Raw genomic sequence first — 24,537 nt, 5'->3', positions numbered from 1 at the left:
GGGGAGGAATTGCCAGTGCTGTTTATTAGACACAAGCTCTCATTCAGAGAGATAAAGTACAGTACCATCAAGAAGGAGTGTCTTGCGATTAAGTGGGCTGTTCTTACCCTCCGGTAGTACCTGCTGGGGTGGGCCTTCACCCTCTGTTCTGAACATACTCCTCTGCAGTGGCTCCACCACATTAAGGATACTAACGCGCGGATCACCCGTTGGTATCTGGCTCTTCAGCCCTTTAAATACGAGGTGGTCCACAGACTGAGGGCGCAGATGGTTGTGGCTGACTTTCTCTCCAGAAATGCGGGAGAGGGAGAGCGGTAAGGACCGTCACCTGGGTTATGATTACTCTAACACCTGTCTCTAATTATAGTGATGGTGAAGGGAGACCTAAAAAGGCACGACAGAGTGTCAGAGAGAGAGCACCGGCAAAATAAGAGCCTTGATTTTTTTAGTTGGCTATAAGTCATAACCACAATAAATATTAAGACTGACCTTGACTGTTCACTGTCTCCTTATTCCTCCATTGCCCATGAACTTGGAACCTTTTTACAGATATATATCCTTTAATTTCTATATAATATGTTAACCTTTCATTTATAATTTTCTCCATTATGTTGCTGATGTTGGATGTTAAAGCAATTGGACTATAATTCCCTGGGTTTATGCAATCTCTTCCTGGTTTGCTTATTGGAATTACAACAGTCTCCTTCCAGATTTGTGTTAATTTCCCTTCCTCCCAAACTTAACTATGTATTTCTAGTCAGATATTTTCGGATGATTTGCTGAGATGGTTTATCATTTTTGACAAATCTGATCCTTGCCTGGTACTGACAACTTAGTTTTCTTGAAAGAGAGGTTCAATTCTGTCTTTGTAAATGGCACATTTAGTATGTGATTGGTATTTTCTTCATAACTCTTCGTTCTCCGCTATTGTAGTTTCCCTTCCTCTTTCCCCCTCTTCACTAATATTGTCTGAACTGTGAATTTTGACAAAACATTTTGCCAGCATCTCTGCTTTCTCCTCATCTCTCACTGCTGTTGTTTCACTATCGTTTAGGACAGGGCACCAATACTCACCTTTAATCCTATTCATTCTTTTTATCATTCTCCAAATTGTATCAATTCATCTCCCTTCCCACTGAATTACATCATTTCCTCCAGAAGTCCTTCTTTGCATTTTTTATGATTCTCCTTCTGTTTGCTTGCATCCTTTCATATTCAATAAGATTCTGAAAACTGTCATTCCTTTTCAACATTTGAAAAGCTTTATTTCGAGACTTAAATGCTTTATCATATTCCTTTGTCCACCATGGTACAATCTTCTTTTGTGTTTACCTCCCTTCTTCTGCATAGACTGCTTTGCAGTCTCTAGAATAGCTTTACAAATAATCTCTACAAATAGCATCATTTAAATTATTAAAATTTCAATTAATATAATTTTTTGCATTACTTGGTCACTAATATACCTAAATTTCTCCCAATAAGCACTACTAAAAATACCTTTCTGTAATCCTCCTGTATCATATTCATCGAAACACAGGCCTACTCCTATCGCTAGGATAGTGATCACTTCCTGCAGTTGTTCCTCTAACTACTTAAGCAAACACCAATGAGTGTGAGATCAATGACCAATTCTGATTCTGATCTGGCAAATCTTAAAAATAGGCTTTTTTGTGCTGGTCATTATGAACTTACAGCAAAAGGAATGACTTCCCTTTTTATGAATGTTTTCCAGAACATTAAACCATTATAGTAAGAAGAGTAAAGTTTAAAGGATTGTTCACACAAAAGTGAAAAATCTCAATCTCAATAATCTGAATAAACCAGTTCACTAAAATCGAATAGGATTGTTTTTTTTTTTTATGATTTCTATTTGAATGCGTTTGATTCTCTCCTTAGTGTGTGCGTATAAACACGGGTTCATACATGCGTTAGCGCGTGGGGAAAATATCGAAATAACGTTTTGCGTTCCGGAATGGAATAAAAAAATTTGCAGGACAGATGGCCAAAATACCGGGCTGATCCTGGAAAATCCTGGACGGGTGGCAACCTCCATGAGATATTGATCTTGTTCTTACATAGTCAAAAATACTGTATACAGAATGCATTCTGTAAATATATTATTCTGTATACAGAATTAAATAATCAGGAAAAAGTAGCATTTTGCTAATTGAACAATTATTTAGCCGGTTAAGTTTTCTCGCGTCTGATTGAAAATATCTGACCATGTGACTGTTGTTCACGTTCCCGCGCTGCCATTGGGAGTAGGTGCACGTGTGTGAGACTTCCAGTTAGAGACATTTAATTGTTATTTTTGTTCTAATTCACATGTACAAAAATGATCGTAAATCTCAGACACATACGTTAACACCAAATCTTGCGTTTGAGAGCGCGTGTCATCATGCTCGTGTCATCACTGAGTCGCGGGTTTTTAACTGAGGTAAAGTTGTTGTAAAGGATAAAAACAAACGCAAAACTCGTTCATATTCGACTGAAATACACGATAGCCACATACATTTTAATGTACAAGTATTTATGCTTTCATTCAAGTCGGATATGATTGTTCAAATGTATTATGTTCTTTAGCTGACATTGGCCGAGATTTAGCTAATTTAGTGGCACAGTTGTATTGAATTTAGCAGCAGTCTGGGATTAGAAACAACACATCAAAAAGGAAAGTAATTCCAACTAAAATGATTATTTAAAGTAATTTCGCTTCATCATTAATATTTACGCAGTGGTAGTCCTGTCATTTCGGCTGATTTGTAATAAACATGATTAAACTGAGCCGAGCATGGACCGAATCCGCCACGGCTCACGGTCTGCAAATCCGGCGAGGCGCGCGGAGACCGAAACCGAACCAAGTGGGCCGGAACCAACCCGACTCCTGTCAGCAGCAGCGCAAGCAGACGGCGGGCCCGACTCTGCTGATCCAGAGGCAGGAGATGGTAGCCTTCTTCAGACTGTTTGGTGGGTTCAGCAGAACAACAGCTCATTAAACATTATTAACTTACTTTCCCATTACACGAGAACATGCTGAATCTCATACATACTATTACCCCTGACTGTTACTTTACCACCCGTTTAATTCATGTATAGATATCAACCTACAGAATAGAAAATCTAATACTAGTATTTTGTGATTTGCTGTCTGCTCAGATGATGATCTGATACAGGATTTTCTGTGGATGGACTGCTGCTGCAAACTTACAGACAAGGTAGCAAAAACAATCCGCTAGATTTGTTTTTAAATTAGAAACGTGTGTGTGTGTGTATATATATATATATATACAAATGTCTGTTTCAATAACCCTATTTGTTTATACATTCTTTAGTATTTGCTGGCTATGACGTTTGTGTACTTCAGGAGGGCTCGTTTCAGTGTCGGTGAACACAACAGAATGAATTTCTTCATTGCCCTGTGAGTTTATAATTGCATGAATGGATGTTCTGTAGGGTTGCACTTGGGCTTTAAAATATTTTAATTTGATAGCATTTTACTTGACTATGTGTTGACAATTTATTTGGACTGGAATCAACACTCATATCTATTTCTGTAGTAACCCTGCCATTATATTTATGAATATAGCCCTAATGCCTGGAATACAAGTGCTGAATTTTTATTCTCCAGTTATCTGGCAAACACAATGGAAGAGGATGAGGAGGAGACCAAGTATGAGATCTTCCCCTGGGCTCTTGGAAAGAGCTGGAGGAAACATTTCCCTCGATTCCTAAAGCAAAAGGATCAACTCTGGGCATGCATAGAGTACAGAGCTGCTGTCAGCAGACGATGCTGTGAGGAGGTATAAAGCTACCAATCTCAGATAGATGTCCAGTTTAATAAGTGCTTCCCGAACATTCTGAAATTTCACTAGAGGCCACAACTTGAGAGTTAACTTGATGCATCTGGAAAGTAAAAAATTCTCTCATTGCATCATACCTCTCATTAACTATTTCAGCCTTTCTTGTGACATACATTACCATCTCTGATCGCCTTCATATCATAATCACTTTGGTTGTTTAACCGTGTTATGCTCAGAATTGATGTGTGTTTACAGGTAATGGCTATCATGCCATCTCACTTCATCTGGCAGCGTGAGCGTGCAGAACATCACAGTGGAGCTCAGAGACTGTACCGAAACCGGGAGGAGATCCTCATTCCCCGTGGACCCTCTGTTTCTCCAGAGCCTTGTTCTCTATGTGCCAAGACCTCTGCTCATCCCCGGCCTCGTCCATCCTCCGCTGGAACCCGCTCTTCAGCAGTGCCCCTCGAGACTACACCACAAAAGTCAGAAACCTCTCGCAGACCTAGTAAGATGACAAAGGCTAAGCGCACCTGTACCTGCACAAATAGAGCAGGTGAGAATATAATGCCCTCTAGTGGTAGAAAATGGAAATGTTCAATTTATGAGCAACACCAGGGCTGGGTCCAAAAACTGGAAAATGCTGTCTTAAGAGGATGTAAACCAAGGTAGGATGAAAATAAGTTACTTTTCAAACTGTTCTGAGACCAGTTTCCTTAAAGGAATATTTAGGGTTTAATGTAAATTAAACTCAATCGACAGCATTTGTGGCATAATATTGATTACCAGAAAAATTACTTTTCACTTGCTCACCAGAAAAGAGCAAAAATCTAGGTTCCAGTGAGGCAGTTACAATGGAAGTGAATAGGGCCAATCTGTAAATGTTAAAAAACTATTTCAAATGTATATCTACAAGTAGGGCTGGACATTAATGAAATATGTATCGCGATATCATTTTTTTCAATAAAGGTGATGTGATTTTTAAACACATTTCCGATATTTCGATAGGCTACTTTACAGCATTTGTCACTGACTAACATTCAGGGAGCAGCCACAATTGGCTACGTGCGTGACATGGCAATTTTTGAAAGGGCCACAAATAATAGAGCCAAAATAGTACATCTATTGGATGTGTGTACACAAGACTTTTCACCACGCAGTCATATTATAATTATACAGTTATCTTGCGTCCTCCATAATATTTCAGGTTTCGTCAGGGACAGAGGGGTCTCTTTCTTAGATATTCAATTGCAGCCATCCCACTGATCTGCCACGTAACATCATATTGAGCAAAACCCCAAACAACAGTAGATCTACAATATTAGGCTAATATCAGTTCACAAACAAGCTACCAAACAAGCTAGGAAACGTTATAATTGCTAACGTTGTTGACTCATGAAAAAATACATCGTCTATCATAATGTTTTGTCATGACTAATTTGTTAATGACTCCGCATCATCTGCATTTAAGATATCTGCAAATAAAATAGCCTTGCCACTGCCAGCCTACTTGCCTAATTGAGTTCCACAATTAACGAAGCAATTTGAACTCCACCGGACTTGTGTGTGTAGGTGACGTAAAGGGGGAAAGCAGGCAGTAGACCAAACCACTGTGTGCAAGGGAGGGGGGACTCAAAATGTTTCTGAACTTAAAACGCATTTTTTGGCCTGTTTGTATTGTTTTACTACGAAGTTATTAAGTATATATCATTATATTTTTACAATACACAGTGTTTACAATACACTCTCTTTTTTTTTTTTTCTTGTTTTCTGCAGCAACTCTGAGCACTTTAATATTATTTATCCAAGCTGAAGAACCTTTGTTTCAATCTATAATGATAAACAGCCAATGTTGTAGTTTCAAGTTAAAAATATTAATATTGACAAAGGTGAGAGTTTAAAATTTATTTGACATTTCTTGTATGTATGAAGGCTAAATGCAAATAAAAGGTAAACATGAATTTATTTGCACAGTGTATAGTTCTTAAATATTATATAGTTTTATAGGAGGAGGGATGGTCAGACATCCATTGTGCACGTTCTTGGCTTTTATATTGTTCATATCGATATCTGAATTATCTCGTAATTAAGAAATATATTGTGATATACATTTTGGTCATATCGTCCAGCCCTTGCCACAAGACATAAACAGTATGCATGTTAACATGATTTTAGTGTTATAAAAACACTTACTAACATTTTCTGTGTAATGTTCTATCCAATTTTACACCTTCATTGCCATGACAATGTAATATCAACAAACCCTAATGTGACTGTACAAATGATGATTTAAACAACTTTACAGTTCAAATAATACTCAAGTTTTAACAGAAAAATGAATTTATGAAAGTACTTTTATGAAATTCAAAGCCTAAATTTCTGCCTTAAACCCTCCAAAAATTCCAAAAAGTGCCTCTGTGTAACTTTGATTTTGCTTTTAAAGAAAAGGATGGATGATTCGAAATAATATTTTTGTGGTAACCAACATTATGCCACAAATTCTGTCGATTAAGCTTAACTTGTATTGAACCTGGAATATTCCATTAGTTATTAGGAATATTCCAAGTTCCATTAATTCAAAATCGCAGTCTGTTAAGCTATTAACTGATAAGGCATCAATTTATTTGCCTACATTTTCGGATGCAGCCCAGGTGTGAACCCATTTTTTTTTTTTTAAAGATCTAAATATTGCAGGATACCAAATATTTCTGATATGATCCTCGCATGCATTTTTCTGTTGTGCTGCCTGAACTTTTACCTCGGACTCAGCTGAAATTGTTGTTCTTTGGAAATATTCGCCATTGGCTTCTCTTATTCTTGTTTACAGGATGTGATGTGACCAGTGAAATGTGTCGAGATCATTCGATGGACTGGATCAGTGAAGAGTAGCTTAGTTGCATGACAAATCAGATGCACTTTAGGAATATTAGTCTCTAAACTGACCTTATGCTATACAGCACTTGGATGAATAGAGTAATATCATTCATATGTGATCAAAAGAATGTCAGAAAATCTGTGTATTCCTTGATGTATCATAAACAAAATATTATTTATTCCTTATTGTTGTACAAATTACATCATTTCTCTGGACATCTCACTCAGCCCTTTATCATATTCAGGGGGATTCTCTTATGCAAAAGTGTGAATTAAATGTTAACTGGTTTATTGACCACTGAAATGCTTTGCTGCTGTGAATGTCTTAATGAAACAAGCATTAAGAATAAATGTAAAAACAAAACATACATTTGAATAAATGCATCTCTATAACAAATCTATTCCATGACTGAAGCAGATCATTAGACAGACACTTTGATTGAAATATATAAAGCAGAAAAGTAAAACTGTATAACAAAAAACAAACGTTTTATTGGTTAAGAAAAAGCAGTTGAATTGTTGAACTTTGTTGTCCTCTTGCATACACATTAAATATGTGGAACAGCTACTTCGAGATCTTCCGTAATTTGACAAGGAAAGCTGAAAAGTGTAAAAATCATACAAAACAGAGTTAAAAAAAATGCATTGATCCACAAAATCACATGCAATATCCTCTAGACATGCATACTAATCTATCATATTGAACACAACGTGTGAAGGACAATGCAGATCTTTTTAGCTGAATTCTCAACTGAATCAATGCAATACTTCTGCTGTAAGTACATTGCACTTTGCTGCAACTCACCAGTGTGGCCAGTATGTTCAGAGTGAGGATGTACAATATATGGAACATCTCCGAATTGCACTAGATCTGCTCGTGTCAGACCACCTTCAACATGGCAGCATAAATGATTATCATGCATTTCATTCCAATCAGAAGTGACAAGTACACATTTCTGTTTTCTGAAATGCAAGCAATGTGGAATATGTGTCTGCACATGCAGTGAAACAACATTTTAAGAACAGTGTAAACATGATGAAAGATAGTGTTACAATATTTTACATTCAGTGTCTTCACTGGGATCATATCCATCATTATCTTTCCTAGGTGCTTTTCGTTTGTTAAATAAGACATATTTTTTAAGTGATGGGCGACAAGCCAATCCCTGTGCTGAACCTCAACAATGTGTTAGCACACCAGAGGAAGTTTAGAGCATTGCTGACCTTCCAACAGATCAATGACCTGTGTGATACTGAAATACAGAAGTAATCGGTTACATTGTATCAATGCTCACTCAAACAAATTAATTCAGCTCCTCGAACAAGAAGCATTAAACAACTGCAAATTATCAAACCGGGGTTGACATTGAGATGCTTGAGATTTGCATTACTTTGCTTGATAAAAAGCACACTCAGATCCAGGATGAAAGTGAGAAACCACAGCAGGTAAAGTCAAATGGGAATTAACCATATCCAGGGTAACCTAACACATAACTTAACCACACTTGTTCCTCTTCAGTAGACAAATGCAACTGCTCTGACCATGATCAGCAAGATGATGGCAGCCTTTTAAAGGAATATACCTGGTTAAATGCAAGTTAAGCTCAATCAACAATATTTCTGACAATGTTGATTACCACATAAATATATTTTGACTTGCCCCTCCTTAAAAAAAATGAAAATCGGGGAGGTTATTTCTAGTCATACCAGCCTTTCTACTTGAATGAAGAAAGACCAAAATAAAAAAAAAAAATGGTTAAGATTATGATCAAAGAACATTTCAAATCAGCAATAAAATACGACAATATTATGCTAGAAAATGCTATTTTCCCAGCTTGTATAGCTACTGTGCATGCATTCCAGTGTTGATTGACAGGTGATGTTTATCTAAAAGGTAATTGGCTCCTTTAACTGTAAGGCAGGACTTCGTTTCCAAATCCGTTGACCGTTGGGCTTGGTTAAGCATTCCAATTTCTCTCATTCATTTTAAAAGAAGTGGCCCATCTCTGCAAAATAATCTTATGGTATCACACACCTGGACAGAAAGAGGCTCATAACACCAGACCCAGAGCCTGATTCTAGAATACAATCACCTTCAGTGACATCCATCATGGTTAACATTTCAGGCATCCTGCAGAGGAAAAGAGGTCTGTATTGTTATCATGCATGCATTCAAAGTGCAGATATTACAGATTCACAAATATATAGATGACTGCTTTTTTGTGATATTGATTTCTTACTTTAGGGTATGCAATAGCTGGCCCTCTCTTCATGAAGAGAGTGAACTCCTCCAGGCTAGGTCAGTGAATGTGAATTGGGATTCCCATTGACAAATGCAGAACGCTTCCAGAAGGACCATGTACTCATGAGGTATTAGTCCCCAATTACTATGGAGCTTCAGCCCCTCCTCGATTTTGAACATCTTACAAAACTCTAAATGTCTATTTCAATGGCACTCAGCAAGCAGAATCTCTCCGTAACTTATTGGCCTTTCCCTAGGGACACATACGTGAGGTGCAGAAAAAGACCCCTGCGGTTCTAATGCCACCTGTCCATGAGGAGCTACCTCATCTCTCTCCTTCGCTTGACTCAGGACAGGACTTCCACATCACTTCTTGTCTTACTCCCTATATTTTGCACTTCTGTGTTTCAAATGTCTCGCAGATCCCACATTTTCTGTCTCAGACTGTCTTCAGGCAACAGTTGACTGATCCTCTCCAGTGGGGAAAAAGGTAGATGTCTCAAAAATCATCTTTGTTGCCGGTCATAACAAGTCCATGGACAATGTCCTTATGAGAGATGACTACAAGAAGATAAACCTTTGGGTAAAGCCACTCTTGGATATCAAGCCATTAAGCATCTACATACATACAATGGAAAAATAAATTATCAGTAGTTTCAATATGATCACAAAATATACAATTACTAGTTTAAATTCCAAATCTTTGTTGTACAAATTCACTGTAAAATAAACATAGTTTAAAATGTTTCCTTAGATTTGGGACTTAATGGGAATTTTATAGAATTAGTCCGTAACCTGTAAATTGCTGCTTTTGAGAAAAACTGTGAAATCAAGTTTCTATAAACTACAGAAGGGAATAAAATTTTATCAAACATATTTCTGATAGTTCTGTTTGGAAATTTATTTTCTTTGAAATGACAACCTCCAATTAAAAGTGATGGGAGACACAGGGTAGTGGGATTAGAATTTGAAAGGAATCCTTTGATTAGATATATAATAGAGTTGGGGATAGCTTTGATTATAGAATTAAATGTGTTCCGATTACAGGTTATATCATATTTAAGTCAGAATTTCTCATATGAAGCACTGACCAGATACCTTTCTCCATCCCGTCCTTATTATACAATGTTTTCTTTCTTATTGTGATGTATTTATTATTCCATATTGGGGTCTTATGTGGTGTGAAATTATGATTATATAAAAGCTTGCTGGTGAAACTGGGATAGTTTGATAGGGAGATGTTGGGGAGTGAAATCACATCAAAGTAAAAATTATATCCCTCCCAATTACATTTTTTATTTCTCTGGGAATATGACAACAAAGGTTGTTGTTTTTAGAAAAGATTTTAACCAGTTCATTTTCAGAGTACCATTTATGAAATCAAAGTCAATGGCTTGTAGACCTCCATCTTTGAAATCTTTAGTCAACTTTGCTCTTTTAATGTAATGAACTTTCTTTCTCCAGATATAATCCAAATTAATCTGATTTTTTATTTTTTTTTAATCACTTTGTTTGGAATATGCAGGATAGATGCAATAAACTATCAATTTTAGTAAAAAAATATATATATATTCTTCCTAATAAACTAATATCTCTCAGTAACCATGAGTTAAATTAAGTTTGGCATTGATCTACTACTTTCCACAGGTTCATATTTTCGCGTTCAAATAAGTCTTTGGAAATATTCCTAAATATTTAACTGTGAATTTTATAGGGATGTTATAGGCCTAGGTTAACTGAGATTGATGAATTTGCATTAACTCACACTTGTTCAGATTTTTAAACCAGAGGCTTTGGAAAAGGTGTGAATAGTTTGTAGAATTTTGGGAACTTCTGACAGCTGCTTCATAAAAATGGTAGTGTTGTCAGCTAACTGGCTGACGATTTTCTGTTGTGTATTGTCAGTTAACTGGGTGATGATTTCCTGTTGCGTACCTTTGAAGAGCAAAACAAGAAAATGAAACTTCCGTATGTGCCAGGGATTGGTTAATAACAGTCATAGACCGCCCACAGAACACAACTGGGGCCAATTAGCGTTTCCGCATCGCCTGTGCTGGTGCGCATGCGCTCTGTGCAAATCTCCCTCACACGTGTGTTTCGTGGAGCAGACGGACGCATGCGGAATTGTAACATGGCGGCTGACGGAGGCCGAGCTGTGCTACCTTGCTCATTCAGCCCCAAATCACGCCAGTTTCTTGCCCTCTGCGCACAGGACGGACGATTGCGGATCTGGAATACAAATAGCATAACTCTACAGCAGGAATATGTGCCTTCCGCGCATCTGAGCGCAGCCTGTACTTGTGTGACATGGGGACCGTGCCGATCAGCTCAGGTAGCACACTGGGTCCGGGGGGCAGTGGGGGTATTCGGCCTGTTGTAACGCAGCACACCGCTATAGGGTCTTCAGCTTTGGGATCGCTTTGTCTGTACATTTACTCTCATTTTGGTGACTATACTGACCGCGGATTATTTTGGAAAATATACTTCGCTTGCTTAAGGGCTGCGTTGATGTAGAGAGCTGCGCACATGTTGCATGTTGGCACATGTGCAGACACAGGCCGCGGTACGCGCTGATACAGCATGGAAACCTTTAAGTTCGTTAAACTGAGCCTGGTAGTTCAACTGTACTTGCACATTGGTGCTCGTGAACAGTTATAATCGTATTATTATTATCTGTGGCTAATAATGTTTTCAGAACAAGTTGTTGTGGCCTAAAGTGGTGGCTTTATATAAACTGTTACTTTACAGTTATTTATCATGGCAGCATATCTGTCAGTGTGTTAATGCTTCTAAATGCTCTGTGTTTTAATCATTAGTGTTATATTATGTTTATTTGGTCTTTAATGAACGATCACATGGCCATGGAGCTAGTGAAGTAAAGTCTGTCAAATCACTGCGTCAACTGTAAACTCGTGACTAAAACTACGATAACTGTGAGTTGTTGAAAAATCGTAATATAATGCACGTCACACTCGTTTATCATAGTATGGTGTGTGAGAAAGTAAGCCTATAAACAGCCTTGACCAGAGTGGAGAGAAGAGTCAAATTTCGAAAAACGTTATAGGCTACTAATAACTTCTATGGGGTCTTTTGGACTATTATATTATCGTTAATGTTAGTTAAAAATGACTTGTAAAATTATCTGTTGGGAAAAATGTAGTAGTTGAAATGTATAAAGTTCATGTTATCTCTGTAGAACTTGTAGTGCTACACTAAAAGTCTTAATGAATGATGAAAAAGGTATATTTTTCTGTGTTTTAGGATGTGCCACAGAGGAGGAAGAGGAGGAAATGTGAAGCCGGACAAGCAGCTGAGCAGTCAGATCTGTTGGCTCTGGGCACTGCTGCAGGGTCCGTCCTCATCTACAGTACATTGAAGGGAGACCTGCACTGCACTCTGGTAATAGATAGTTGTTAATTGCCATTTAGAAAGCGGTATATCTATTGAAAGTAACTTTTATAAACCTGATTTCAGAGATATGGAATAAGAATTCATCTTAAAAACAGTGTTGAAAGAGCAGTTTTTTAATCTAGGTTATCCTGCAGGTACTGGGTGACCACTTCTTTTAATCCACTCAAGAACCCTGATCTTTGAACTTTAAAGGGATAGTTTACCCAAAAATGATAATTCTCTCATATCATTTTCTTCTGCTGAACACAAACATATATAAAGGCAGTGTATAAGTAATCCACATGACTCCAGTGGTTAAAGCTAGGTGTTAAGAAACAATTTGATAATTGTGGGTGAGAAACAAAGTTATATTTAAGTCTTTATTTTACTATAAATTCTCCTCCCTGCTCAGTAGGTGACGATATGCACGAAGAATGTGAATCGCCAAAAACAAAAGTGTGAAAGTGGAGATTTATTGTAGAAAAGGACTTAAATATTGATCAGTTTCTCACCCAAGGATTAACCACTGGATTAAACCACTGGAATTGTATAGATTACTTTTCATGCACCTTTGTGTTTTTGGACCATCAAAGTTCTGACCATCATTCACATGCATTGTATGGAGCTGTATAGAGCTGAGATATTTATCTAAAAATCTTAATTTGTGTTCAGTAGAAGAAATAACGTCATACAAATCTGGGATGGCATGAGGGTGAGTAATTGATGAGAGAATATTCATTTTTGGATGAACTATTCCTTAGAGTTGTGATCACACTAGAATTTGAGCTTGAGAAATTCTCTCAAGTATTCACTTACCCTGATGCCATCCCAGATGTGTATTACTTTCTTTCTTCAGTAGAACACAAATTAAGATTTTGAGAAGAATATTTCAGCTCTGTAGGTCCTTTGATTGGAGTATACAGATGTCAGCACTTTGATAGTCCAAAAGTCATACATGGGCTGCATAAAAGTAATCCATGCGACTCCAATTGATCAATGAATATCTTCTGAAGCAAATCGATATGTTTGTGTAAAAAATAAATCAATAATTATTCTTGTTCTGCTGAAGAAAGATAGTCATGCACATCTGGGATGGCATCAGGGTAAGTGTATGATGAGAGAATTTTAACTTTTGGATGAATTATTCCTTTGAGTTGTGATCACACTAGAATTTGAGTTTGGGAAATTACCAGGAGATGCCACGCACAATGGCTTTTGATTTTACTAAATCGCAAACAACAAAGTTACATTTAAAATGTTTTATTATAGATATAGATATATATAGATATATAGATATACACTTATTCACTTTTCTGCAACAATTAAAACATTCTTTTCTATTCTTTGAAATGAGCCAAGAGGTCAAAGTGTGGCGTTCCACCTTAACTTCCAGATGCATCGAAATGCAAAATTTCTGAATGCGTCCAAACTTTGCTGAATATTTATTGTACAAATTATTTTATTTTTTGAAAATTAACTGAAATATATTAAAATACATTTACCATTAACAAGGTTGGTAGATATTGAAACAGGCACAGGGGGAACTGCCATTTCTGTTAAAGGGATGGTTAACCCAAAAATAAATAATTATTCACCATTTTGTTTTAAACTTGACTTTCTTCTGTGAAATCACAATTGCAACTAAATTTCACACAATGTGAGTACAATTTTATTTCTTTGGAAACTGGCTGGTAAATGTTTAGATTTCACTTATCAGTAAATGCATTGTTGTGTAGAAGTGAAGAATTCAGAAGTGAGATCATTTCACTGCGTGTTGAGAGTAAAAGTTTTTCCATGTAATGTGTTTGTGTCCAAAGACGAGATCCACTAAACTAATTTGTCATTGAATAATGTCTCTTAATACCCCTAATTTTACAGTCAGTTGATCAAAAAATAAACATGCAATTCTAATCAGGATTAACATGGATAAGAGAGCCATTTGAGTCTCTCTCGTCAACATGCGCTAATTCAAAGATGCTGTTTATAGAAATGCTGGGTTTCCTTAAAGGTGTAGTATGTAAGATTCAGAAACCCTTGATATTAATGACACGTGCGGCCATTAAGTGAACTGCAGCCACCTGTTGCTCGTGATCGTGCACACATTCCATAGGGACGAGAGTATCGACCAAAACAATGACGTAATGTACAAAGAGGCTGAACGCGATTCACCGACATCATGCTGACAGATGAGGTAGCATAATTCAAATTACACAGTTATTGTTTTACAACAAATTTTGAGACTGCATATTAGATTTGACTCCTGTGCTGGAACAGGGCCAAAACAAAGTGTGGATATAGGTCTGACTAGGTGAGACGGTAGTTTGAAGTAATCACTTTTCTTTGCATGATACATAGGATATCGTATAATTGCAGTCAATGTCAGCGTTAGCTAAATTTGGTGGATGATGACAGTAGCCGTTTATAAAATAGACTGTACATTACAAATATATTTACACAATTCAGCATTGATGTGATTCCATCACAACTGTCATTTTGATATGTCGATGCGCTATTGTTTTTTAATAATAGATTGTATATATTTTCTGTGTAATGAGTTACATTACACTAATGAATGGGTCTTTAGATCAATCCTTATGGCACTATATTTCACATGCTTTGCAGTTATGTAAGCTTACCTGTCCAATAAGAAGAACGCCAATTAAAGGTCAGTTTTTAATCCCCCAAAACCGAACGAAGGCCCCTCTAGGAATCAAATGCCCTGCCGATGTTCACTCTAGATTTTGCTCGAGCATATTTCTATATTTCTGCTAGACTGCATTCAATATATAAATGTTTTTTTTTGTGTTGTGTTTTTGGCTTGCTCTGAGTTTATGTAGGGGTCTGTGTTGCGCAGGTAGCCGGCCGTTTGCTGGATTCCATCTCTAAGATAACGTTACCTAGTGCTGCAGACTGTCTGTTGACGCTGTTGAATAGCAGAAGAGAAGCACTGAGGCAAGGCTCTCGGTAGCACGCATAAACGTCATCATTTGGATTTTCCCGTCAAAATTAACCTGCTCCCTTCACATTAAAAACTGTCTTCAGGCTTTAATAGGTGACCTAGGAAGTTCAGGAAGGGCTCATTTTTAAGTTGCGTTACAAGCCGTTTCCACATTGGCAAAAAAAGGAGAATATTACATAAAAATGTTTTACATATAGCACCTTTAAGAAGACAGAACCAATTTTTGGCACGTGTTCAACAAATCAATATAAATACCTGTAAATAGTACAAATTATGCAATTAAACAATAAACATTTAACTAAATATATTAAATGCAATATAATATCATATTTATTAATTAAATACATTGATTTGTTCATTTTCAAATAGATACATTTGACAAATGATGATAATTCACAGCATTAGCTGGTAGAGAATTTATTTGACGTGTAAGCAAAAGGGGCATTATAACTATGTAAAGCAGTTCAATGGAAAGGAGGAGGTGAGAACCGGCCTGGCGATATAAACAATATTTTAATGATTAACTTTAACAAAAATTCAAACACACACGACGGACATATCCGTAAACGATCTCGCTCTCATCGCACCACCATTCGCAATCGACCTTTATCCCTCTTGGAGGCTTAATTAGCCTGATAAGGGACCGGGTGTGTGTAATCACGACCTGGCCCCGCCCTCCGCCCTGTCACAAACTAAAATATACCCATATGAATCGGAATCGAATAGAGAAATCTGTATCGATACCCAGTGCTCTTAATTGGCCTGGGGGATATGGCAGTCCATCACTTATTTCAGTTTTGTCGATTATTCCTGGTTTTGCAAGTTTTGCTCATAAACACTTCCGGGGAGTTTTTTTATCTTCTTTAAAAAAAAAATATAATTAAGAGCTGAGAAAAAAGTGATGTAATTCTGTAACCATGTTCTTTAAAACCTGTATGAAGGGATGTCAAAAGTACCAGTATTTTGTTGCACGTTTTGTTGCAATGAAAGTGAATGGTGACTAATACTAACATTCTGCCAAACATCTTGTTTTGTGTTCTATGAAAGAAAGCCATACAGGTTTAGAACAATTAGATAAGTAAATAATGACTATTCGATTTTCAGTAAAATATCCCTTTAACGAAATCTTACTTTGTCAGGATGGAGAACACAGTGGGCCAGTGAACTGCGTCCAGTGGCATCCAGACGGCTCTGTATTGTACAGTGGCTCAGATGACACATACATAGCTGAGTGGGACCTGCAGACAGGAAAAGTTCGCTGGTAAGTTTTATGTGTTGGATTTTTACTTTTTTGTTGTTTTTTGCATGAAGTTTAATCTGATCTCACAAACAAACTCAACCTGTTTTTTCATGTGTTCAGCAAATGGAAGGCAGACAGATCAGCTGTCAGCAGCCTGTGTATGAGTCCAGATGGAAAGCTTTTGCTCTCGGCTGGAATGACCATCAAGATGTGGAACCTGGAGACTAAAGAAGTATACAGGGTGAGCATAAGAGAAGATTAAAAAAAGACTCAAACGGGATGTACATTTTCAGCAGGCAACACTGTATTCGATTTTGAAAGAATGATTTTCCCCAATTTGCAGAAGTTTACCGGTCACTCTACAATGGTAACGACACTGTGCTTTGCCACAACGCGACCCCCAGACAGTAACGGACTGTACTTCCTGTCAGGGGCGGCTCACGACAGGCTTCTGAGTGTGTGGTATGTTTTGTTCAGAATGTTTTCAGTTAGGTGTTTAAACCGTTCACAGCACAAAGAAATAAACTAGTTAATTGTAACTGGCATTAGTGTCCAAAGAATTGAGTGAATTGAGTTTACTTTCAGAGTTATAGTTGTTTGTGCTGGCAAACAAAGCAATAAAATAAAGATAAATTGTTGCCATTCTTCAGCACATTTGTTTCAGTAAATTAATCATGAGATGTATAATCTTATGTTGGCATTGGAAACCAACCTTAGTTGATAAACTTTAGCCTTTAATTTTTGGAGGAACTTCGTCTGATCATGTTCCCCTGTGTGCTCCTCAGGCAGGTGCGGACTGATGGCAAAGACAAGAACTCTGTGGTGTCTTTTACTCTGACAGATGAACCCCAACACCTAGACCTTCAGGCATCCAGCAGCAAAGATGAGGTGAGGATTTAAGAAATGTTTTTTTTTTTTTTAAAGGAATATTCTTGGTTCAAAGCAAGTTCAATGGATTGTTCACCAAAAATGAAAATTCTTTCATAATTTACTCACCCTCATGCCATCCCAGATGTGCATGACTTTTTCTTCTGCTTAACACAAAGATTTTTTGAAGAAAATCTCAGCTTTATAGGTCCATACAATGCAATTGAATAAGGGCCAGCACTGTGAAGCTCCAAAAAGCAGATCAAAGCAGCATAAAATTCATCCATACAACTTCAGTGGTTAAATACATGCCTTTAAAAGCGATATGATAGGTGTGGGTGAAAAACAGATTCATATTAAAGTAATTTTTTACTATACATTTTCCTCTCTGCCCAGTAGGTAGTGAAATGCACAACAAATGCGAATTGCCAGAAATAAAAGAAGAATGGGAAAATGGAGATTGATAGTAAAAAATTACTTAATTATTGATCTGTTTCTCACACAAACCTATTATATCGCTTCTGAAGACATTGATTTGACCACTGCAGTCTTAAGGCTGATTTATGCTTTGTCGAACCTAATGCGTTAGCTCCTTGTAGTTGCCAATACGTTGTTTTGCATTTATAGTTCTGCGTTGGTGTGTCTGTGTCGTTATGCAATTACACAGACAAAATGCTAACTGTACATTCATAAATAAACAAATGCTATGTAATTGTGGATTCAAAAGTATTTATTAAATTATTGTAGCATTACAAATGAGTTCTAGGGATGTGATCATGTTAGAATTTAGGCACATATGTGTTACACATGTTGCCTTCATTGCAGGAAGAAATAAATGATGAAAATACTGTATGCTGGTCGCTGAGATAATATATACATATTTCGGCATTCATTTGATGTTCTGTGCTTAAGAGAAATCATCAAATAAATAACTACTCACCAACTGACAGATTGGAATGTTTGCAAATAGAATACAACACATATTTTTTAACTGAATATCAATTTAATTGAATTAATATCAAGTAAAAGCCCTGATATACATTTTTATGAGCTGTAAACAGATATCTTTGGTCGTGTTTCTCTGGTAACTTCATGAAACAAACAGAATATTAAAACAGCACATTCTTCCGATTGAAAAAACAGCTTTAATGGTCCTGAGTCCAAATACAATGTGATATGATGCGTATCTTAAAATAATCTTGGATTAAACGTGATGCTACCTCAGATATCATTATCATCCTGGGGGGCGGTCTCAAAGTGGACCAATCACAGTTGATGTCATCTGTGTTGACGCAACGTGCAATTACATGTGTCAAGGTGTGCACGTCAGGTTACGGCGTAGGCTACACCGTTACCGCCTTAGCTATGCATTGCCTACGGTGTGGGTTCGACGCAGAAGTATAAATCAGCCTTTATGGATTACTTTTATGTTGTCTTTGAAGGTCCAAAATGCATAAAGTTTTGGTCACCATTTACTTGCATTGTATGGACTTACCGGGCTGATATATTAATCTAAAAATAGTTGTGTTCAACTGAATAACAAAAGTCAAATACATCTGGGAAGGTGTGAATTTGCTGGCACTTTTTTTTTAAAGGGAAAGAAAAGGAGGGATGAGTCAAAATGATTTTCTTTGTGGTAATCAACATGATGCCACATATGCTGTTGAACCAAAATTTTCCTTTAACACAATTCAATATCAGTGAATCTAGTTTATGTAGATCTGTGTGTTATCTGTATTTCTGTGATTTCTCAGGCTGTGAAATTAGCAGTGGTGTGTCGGGACGGTCAGCTTCATCTCTTTGAACACTTTCTGAATGGGTGAGTCTGTCCTTCCTCTTATTGCAAGGAATTCATAGTGTCAGAGGAACTGGCATCATGTCCTGAATTGTCACAGGGCTCAGCAATGAAAGGACTTCATTCATTTGGCCCCCGGCCATTAAGTCATCCTTATTGATGAGCCCTGGTTTATTTTTCCCTCTCCTTCCTTGTATTCTGCTTTTCATTTTCTACCCCTGTCAGGCCTTTCATAACTTTTATGGTCTGTGCAAATGCTATTTTCAAGCAGTGATGTGAGTTAGTCTCTCTCCCTCAGACCGTGTAAGAAGCCGCTGTCTCCAGTGTGTTCACTGCAAGTGTCCACTATGAAGGGAGAATCACCAGTGCCTGTGCCTCTGCTTGCAGCAGCTCTATGTACAGACCGGCAGAACCTGATGCTGGCATACGGACATCACCTGCAGCCTGTTATAGAGAGAACAGTGAGTACAGCAGATACAAATTTTATTTTTATTTGAAACTTGTGATTGAATCCTCTTTGATATTACGGTAATGTTCTAAGCTCTCTCTTTTCTGAAGACTGAACTGTTACTATATTAACATGCTTCTCTTCCCACAGCCATTTAACACATCAGAGAGACATGTTTGTTTGGTCCGAGATGTACATGCTAGTCTGTCACTCTCTGTAGACATGGCTGTCTCCAAGGTAAGATCCATGTCCTTTTATGTTTTACTATTGACGATAGTTGTCAATCAGTGACTGCAATTCTGTATTGTGATATGCTGTACTTCATCTAAAACTATTTAGAAATTTTAATTTTGCACTTTGAAGTCAGATAAAGTAATAAGATGGATGTGCTGAAGAAACTGAGAAATTGGTGTTCACTGAACCGGAACACTGTGAAATGCATGTTGAACCTCTTAAAGTGACAGTACCTTTTTAGCATTTCTTAACACAAAAAGGGCCGAGCATGCGGTTATCTGACTGTTGTGCTTTAAGAAAAAATGTATCTTTGCACTCAATCAAATTCCAGGGCCCTACTTTCTTGACTTTCCCTAGATATTTGAGTTTTATCGCCCAGTGCGCTTAAATTTTCAAAATCACACCAGGAAAAGCTAGTTTAAAGGTATTTTGCTTCTAATTCTGTGAATTGATGGCCGCCTCGCATCCACGCCATGTTTATTTGTGCCGTTCAAGGCTGCGATTTCCCTAGCAACCGGTACAATTTGATTTGAACTCTCGACTGCAGGGGTGGTATTCAGCATCAATACTCACTGAGCTACCCAGGCCCCTACATTATCTAAATTCTTAATTGTTATCTAATAGTTTTTTATTGTGGGAACTAATTCTGTAGAATGGCCCATAACCTTTAACCCAGAAGTTACTGGTCTTAATTGCAAGAGTTTGTTTGAAAGGTTTATTGTATTGATTTGAATCTCCTAGGTGAAGACGCCCATTATTAATGAACAACAGGGCAAAGTTTTAATACCAGGAATTCCAGGGCACAAAGCACCAATCAGATTTACACCCAATGAACCAGAGAAGAGGAAAAAAGGGTCCCGTACCACAGAGGTAATATTAGAAATACTTATAAAATCTACTCTAAATTCCCATTTGTGTAAAATTGTTTTCAGAATTTAAAACTACCTTTAACATAGTATCTATCTGTCTCTCTAGTTGTCTATAGAAGAACGGTTGGAGCAAATTGAGTTGAGTGTTGGAGGGAAGGATGCTGGTAAAGGGTCATCTTCCCTGCAGACGGACAGTTTTGCTGTTTTGCTTGTACAGGGCCTGGAGAGCAAAGATGAAAAGATCCTTAATGTAGGTCATATATACCTCTTGCCACATCTGTTAGATGAACCCAGCCAAGTTTCAAATGTAAAAGTTTCATTTGGTTTTTGCCTATAAAAGCAATTCATGTTCTCATTCTGACAGAAAATATTTCAAACCAAAAAAGAAATGTTGATAAAGAACACTGTTGCCCGGTTACCGCCTCCAGCTGTCCTGCCATTGGTGGAAGAGGTATGTGTTGTCAACTTGTCATGGTTAAATATTTGTTGATTCTTTGCTGATTTTAACTGAAATCATTTTGGTTTTTTAAAGCTGTCCAGAAGACTGCAAGGGCATCCATTTGCGTAAGTAAACATTCTATTCCAATTAGTTTTCTAATTTGTTCATTGCAAAATTGCATTAACTAATAGTAGATTGTGTTTCTCTACAGGGCTTTGCTTATAGTTCAGTGGTTTAAGGCCGTACTTACACAACACACATCATACTTGTCTTCCGTAAGTGTGTGTGTATACCTGTGTCTGTACATGCAGATGTGCATAAGTCAGGGCCCAGCTGCAAGAAACCCCTTAAAGGGATAGTTTGCCCAGAAATGAATATTTTCTCATCATTTACACTCGTCATCCCAGATGTGACTTTCTTCTACTGAACACAAAGATTTTTAGAAGAATATTGCACTCTTTAGGTCTATACAATGCAATTGAACGGTGACCAGAACTTTGAAGCTGAAAAAAAAAAACACAAAGACAGCGCAAAAGTTATCTATACAACTCCAGTGGTTAAATCCATGTCTTCAAAAGCGATATGATTGGTGTGGGTGAGAAAAAGATAAATATTTAAACTCTTTTTACTATAAATTCTCCTGCCTGCTCAGTAGGTGACTATATGAATTGCAAAAACAAAAGAAGTGAAAGTAGAGATATATATATATAGTAAAAAACAAATTAAGAAACCCCTGGGTTATAGTTGTAAGTGAAATGTATCTAAGTGTTTTCTTGCAGCTGGCAACAGATCTTAATGTAACATTAGTGCATCTTTATGGTTGTGACCGCAGTAGATTTTTATTTTATACATTTTTGTATCTATTTTTCAGTCCTCGTTTGGTCTAAACTATTTTTTATATTTTTTCTCCACAGCTGCCTGATCTGGTGTCTCAGTTAGGGTCGATCTACCACATGATTGAGAGCAGAGTGAAGTTATTTCATCAGCTCACCAGACTCCACGGCAAACTCTACCTGTTTATGACACAGGTGAGTTACTGAGATGCATGCAACCCAAACAAATGTGTTTTTTTTTTTTTTGAGCTGCCCGAGATTTTACACACTCACTTTGAATATTCTTTTTCTTCCACTAGATGGCGACAAGCCACAGCACTCAAAAAGCTGGAGACATTGATCACACAGCCAAACTGGTTTATGAAGAAGGTAAAGGAGCTCTCATTCTGCTTTTTTATCTTTTTCTTAGAGACAAAGCCAGTTTATTTTTATTAGCAAATAATTCTATTTTTTATTAAATATAGTGAATCTGTAAGATTGATCTATGTAGTTTAAACCAGTGGTGGGTCATGTCTGTTCTGACATATTAAAGTGCAGTGGACAGCAGAGAAGAAACTATGCTATATGCAAATTAAAAATATTAAATGGAAATAAAACTTTGACACACTTAGCTAGTCCCATTGATTTGTAACTGTTTGATGTTATGATTTTCACAAAATGTAAAAAAAAAATTCTTATTCTGTCTGTCATTTTAATAATTATGCATATTACTGGTTTATAGTAATACATTTTAAACTTTCACTTGGAGTTTTTATTATTTTTTATTAGAGTATTATTATTTATACATATTTATTGTTTTGCAGAGTCTTCCGATGAGGAAGAAGGTTCTGGAGATGAAGGACGACCAGAGGATGAGTCTGATGTAAGGCACACTTGCTTTTTTTCCCCTTCTATTTTTCATTTTTCTCCTTTTTATTTCCTCTTCCATACTATCTTTGTTCTTTCATTTTTCTTTTTGAGTGTTTGAAATGTATAGTGGGAGTATGGGATTGTTCTCATATTGATTTGTCCCTCAGGACTGGGAGGAGGAAGAGGCAACAATGGAAGTGACCGGAGACAAACCGAAACATACAGAAGATGATGATGATGATGAAGAGGAAGATATGAATGATGAATCAAAAGCGAATGGTGATTCAGATCTGGACCCTGAAAATGAAAGCGAGGAGGAATAATATGCAATCAGGCCACAGTATTCAAAAAGGACCCTTATTTCTATATATGCTTTCATTTTATTTTTTTATTTTATTGTGACAAAACAATTATATGTTTTATAGAATTTCCATGACCATTGCAGCCTGGACTTGTGGTTGCCTATCTAAGAATGGTCATGGGGGTTGTGAATCCAGACTGAGTGCTCCACGTGTGTAAAGTGTACACATGGATTTGAGGTCCATTCAGGTCACTGTTCCTTTGACTTGAAACTGCCTCTGTTTTGTAGCTCAGTAATTATGAAATTCTGTGGGATTCTCAAACCAAAATCACCCTCCATACCCAGCTTGATTGTATCCTTAAAGGGATAGTTCAACCAAAAATTCATGGTCTTCATTATCCTCATGTCGCTCAAAATACATAAGTTGATTCTGTGTAACACGAAAGGAGAAAAATTAATAATGTTGATGCTGCTCCTTACAATTTTCCATACAATGAAAGTGAATGGTGAGTGAGGCTGTTGATCACTAACATTCTGCCTAACATCTCATTTTGACTTCCATGAAAGAAAATCATATGGGTTTTGAACAATATGATGGGGAGTTTCATTTTTGGGTGAACTATCACTTTAAGAGTGTCTGATGTCAATATTGTTTGAACATATAATATTGTCGTAGATAGTCCTTCCCAATGATGCCCATCTACTCTGCTCACATCGTTAACTTATCTTTGTTTTCATTCCTCTGTCACAGTCATTTCTCATGTTTGACTTCTGTCCTGAGTGTGAGTGTCTGAGGGTTTTCCACTCTCTTCAGGCATGACCCAGTTCTCAATCTAGAGAACAAAAAATGTGAACCTCTCCCAATGAAAACCTGAATCTTAAAAACAAAGTCCCAGAGGTGTATAACTTGGTTGTGATAAGTGTCAACCAATACTTTTCATGCAAACAAATATATTGGTGACTGTTGTACAGTTTAAATGAAATAAATACAGTTTTGTTCTCATCTGTTGTTTGGCTTTTTCTCTTAAGAAATATTTATTTCCTGCCTCGAAACATCAGTGCTTATCTGCATTCAGACTATTAATTATTGAATGTAATATGTAGTTAATTGACAACTAAAATGCTAACACTTCAGATTTTGACAGGTAAGGATTTTTTTATTGCTGGGCCAGAATTTTAGATGTGTACTTGCCCTGTCATTATTGTTCTTTGCAAAATTAATGTAGAATAAATATTTTTTATTGATTTGGCAGCGTGTATTCTTTGTTTCTATTGTGCAATGTTTATTAACTGTGAAGAAAAATTAAAATGTTTCCATAGCACTTTTTACAATAGATATTGTTTTAAAGCAGCTTTTAAGAGAATATTTAAGTTAATTTATTTATTAAAAAAAGGAT

At 36.9% G+C, this 24,537-nt stretch overlaps 2 protein-coding genes and 1 pseudogene across 2 annotated transcripts; 2 read left to right on the top strand and 1 right to left on the bottom strand.

Moving 5' to 3' along the window:
* The first annotated feature begins 2,771 nt into the window (after nucleotides 1–2,771).
* On the top strand, nucleotides 2,772–6,689 carry LOC127657386 (speedy protein A-like). Its single transcript, XM_052146145.1, has 6 exons — nucleotides 2,772–2,967; nucleotides 3,157–3,215; nucleotides 3,333–3,418; nucleotides 3,629–3,800; nucleotides 4,056–4,356; nucleotides 6,628–6,689. Exons 1-6 carry the CDS (start codon nucleotides 2,772–2,774, stop codon nucleotides 6,687–6,689), a joined length of 876 nt encoding a protein of 291 aa, XP_052002105.1.
* Nucleotides 6,690–7,863: 1,174 nt separating this feature from the next.
* On the bottom strand, nucleotides 7,864–11,034 carry LOC127656758 (tRNA (adenine(58)-N(1))-methyltransferase, mitochondrial-like; annotated as a pseudogene).
* LOC127656911 (WD repeat-containing protein 43-like) lies at nucleotides 11,019–24,143 on the top strand. The gene is made up of 18 exons (XM_052145452.1): nucleotides 11,019–11,248; nucleotides 12,178–12,315; nucleotides 16,405–16,526; nucleotides 16,626–16,746; nucleotides 16,849–16,967; nucleotides 17,291–17,393; nucleotides 19,127–19,191; nucleotides 19,466–19,628; nucleotides 19,766–19,852; nucleotides 20,591–20,719; nucleotides 20,825–20,968; nucleotides 21,083–21,169; nucleotides 21,251–21,282; nucleotides 21,369–21,432; nucleotides 22,072–22,185; nucleotides 22,290–22,359; nucleotides 22,794–22,852; nucleotides 23,007–24,143. Exons 1-18 carry the CDS (start codon nucleotides 11,033–11,035, stop codon nucleotides 23,160–23,162), a joined length of 1,989 nt encoding a protein of 662 aa, XP_052001412.1. The 5' UTR covers nucleotides 11,019–11,032; the 3' UTR covers nucleotides 23,163–24,143.
* The last annotated feature ends 394 nt before the right edge of the window (nucleotides 24,144–24,537 follow it).

This window comes from Xyrauchen texanus, chromosome 16, assembly GCF_025860055.1.
Source record: "Xyrauchen texanus isolate HMW12.3.18 chromosome 16, RBS_HiC_50CHRs, whole genome shotgun sequence".
Lineage (NCBI taxonomy): Eukaryota > Metazoa > Chordata > Actinopteri > Cypriniformes > Catostomidae > Xyrauchen > Xyrauchen texanus.
The sequence above is the reverse complement of the archived record's forward strand: the minus strand, read 5'-3'. Positions and strand labels throughout refer to the sequence as shown.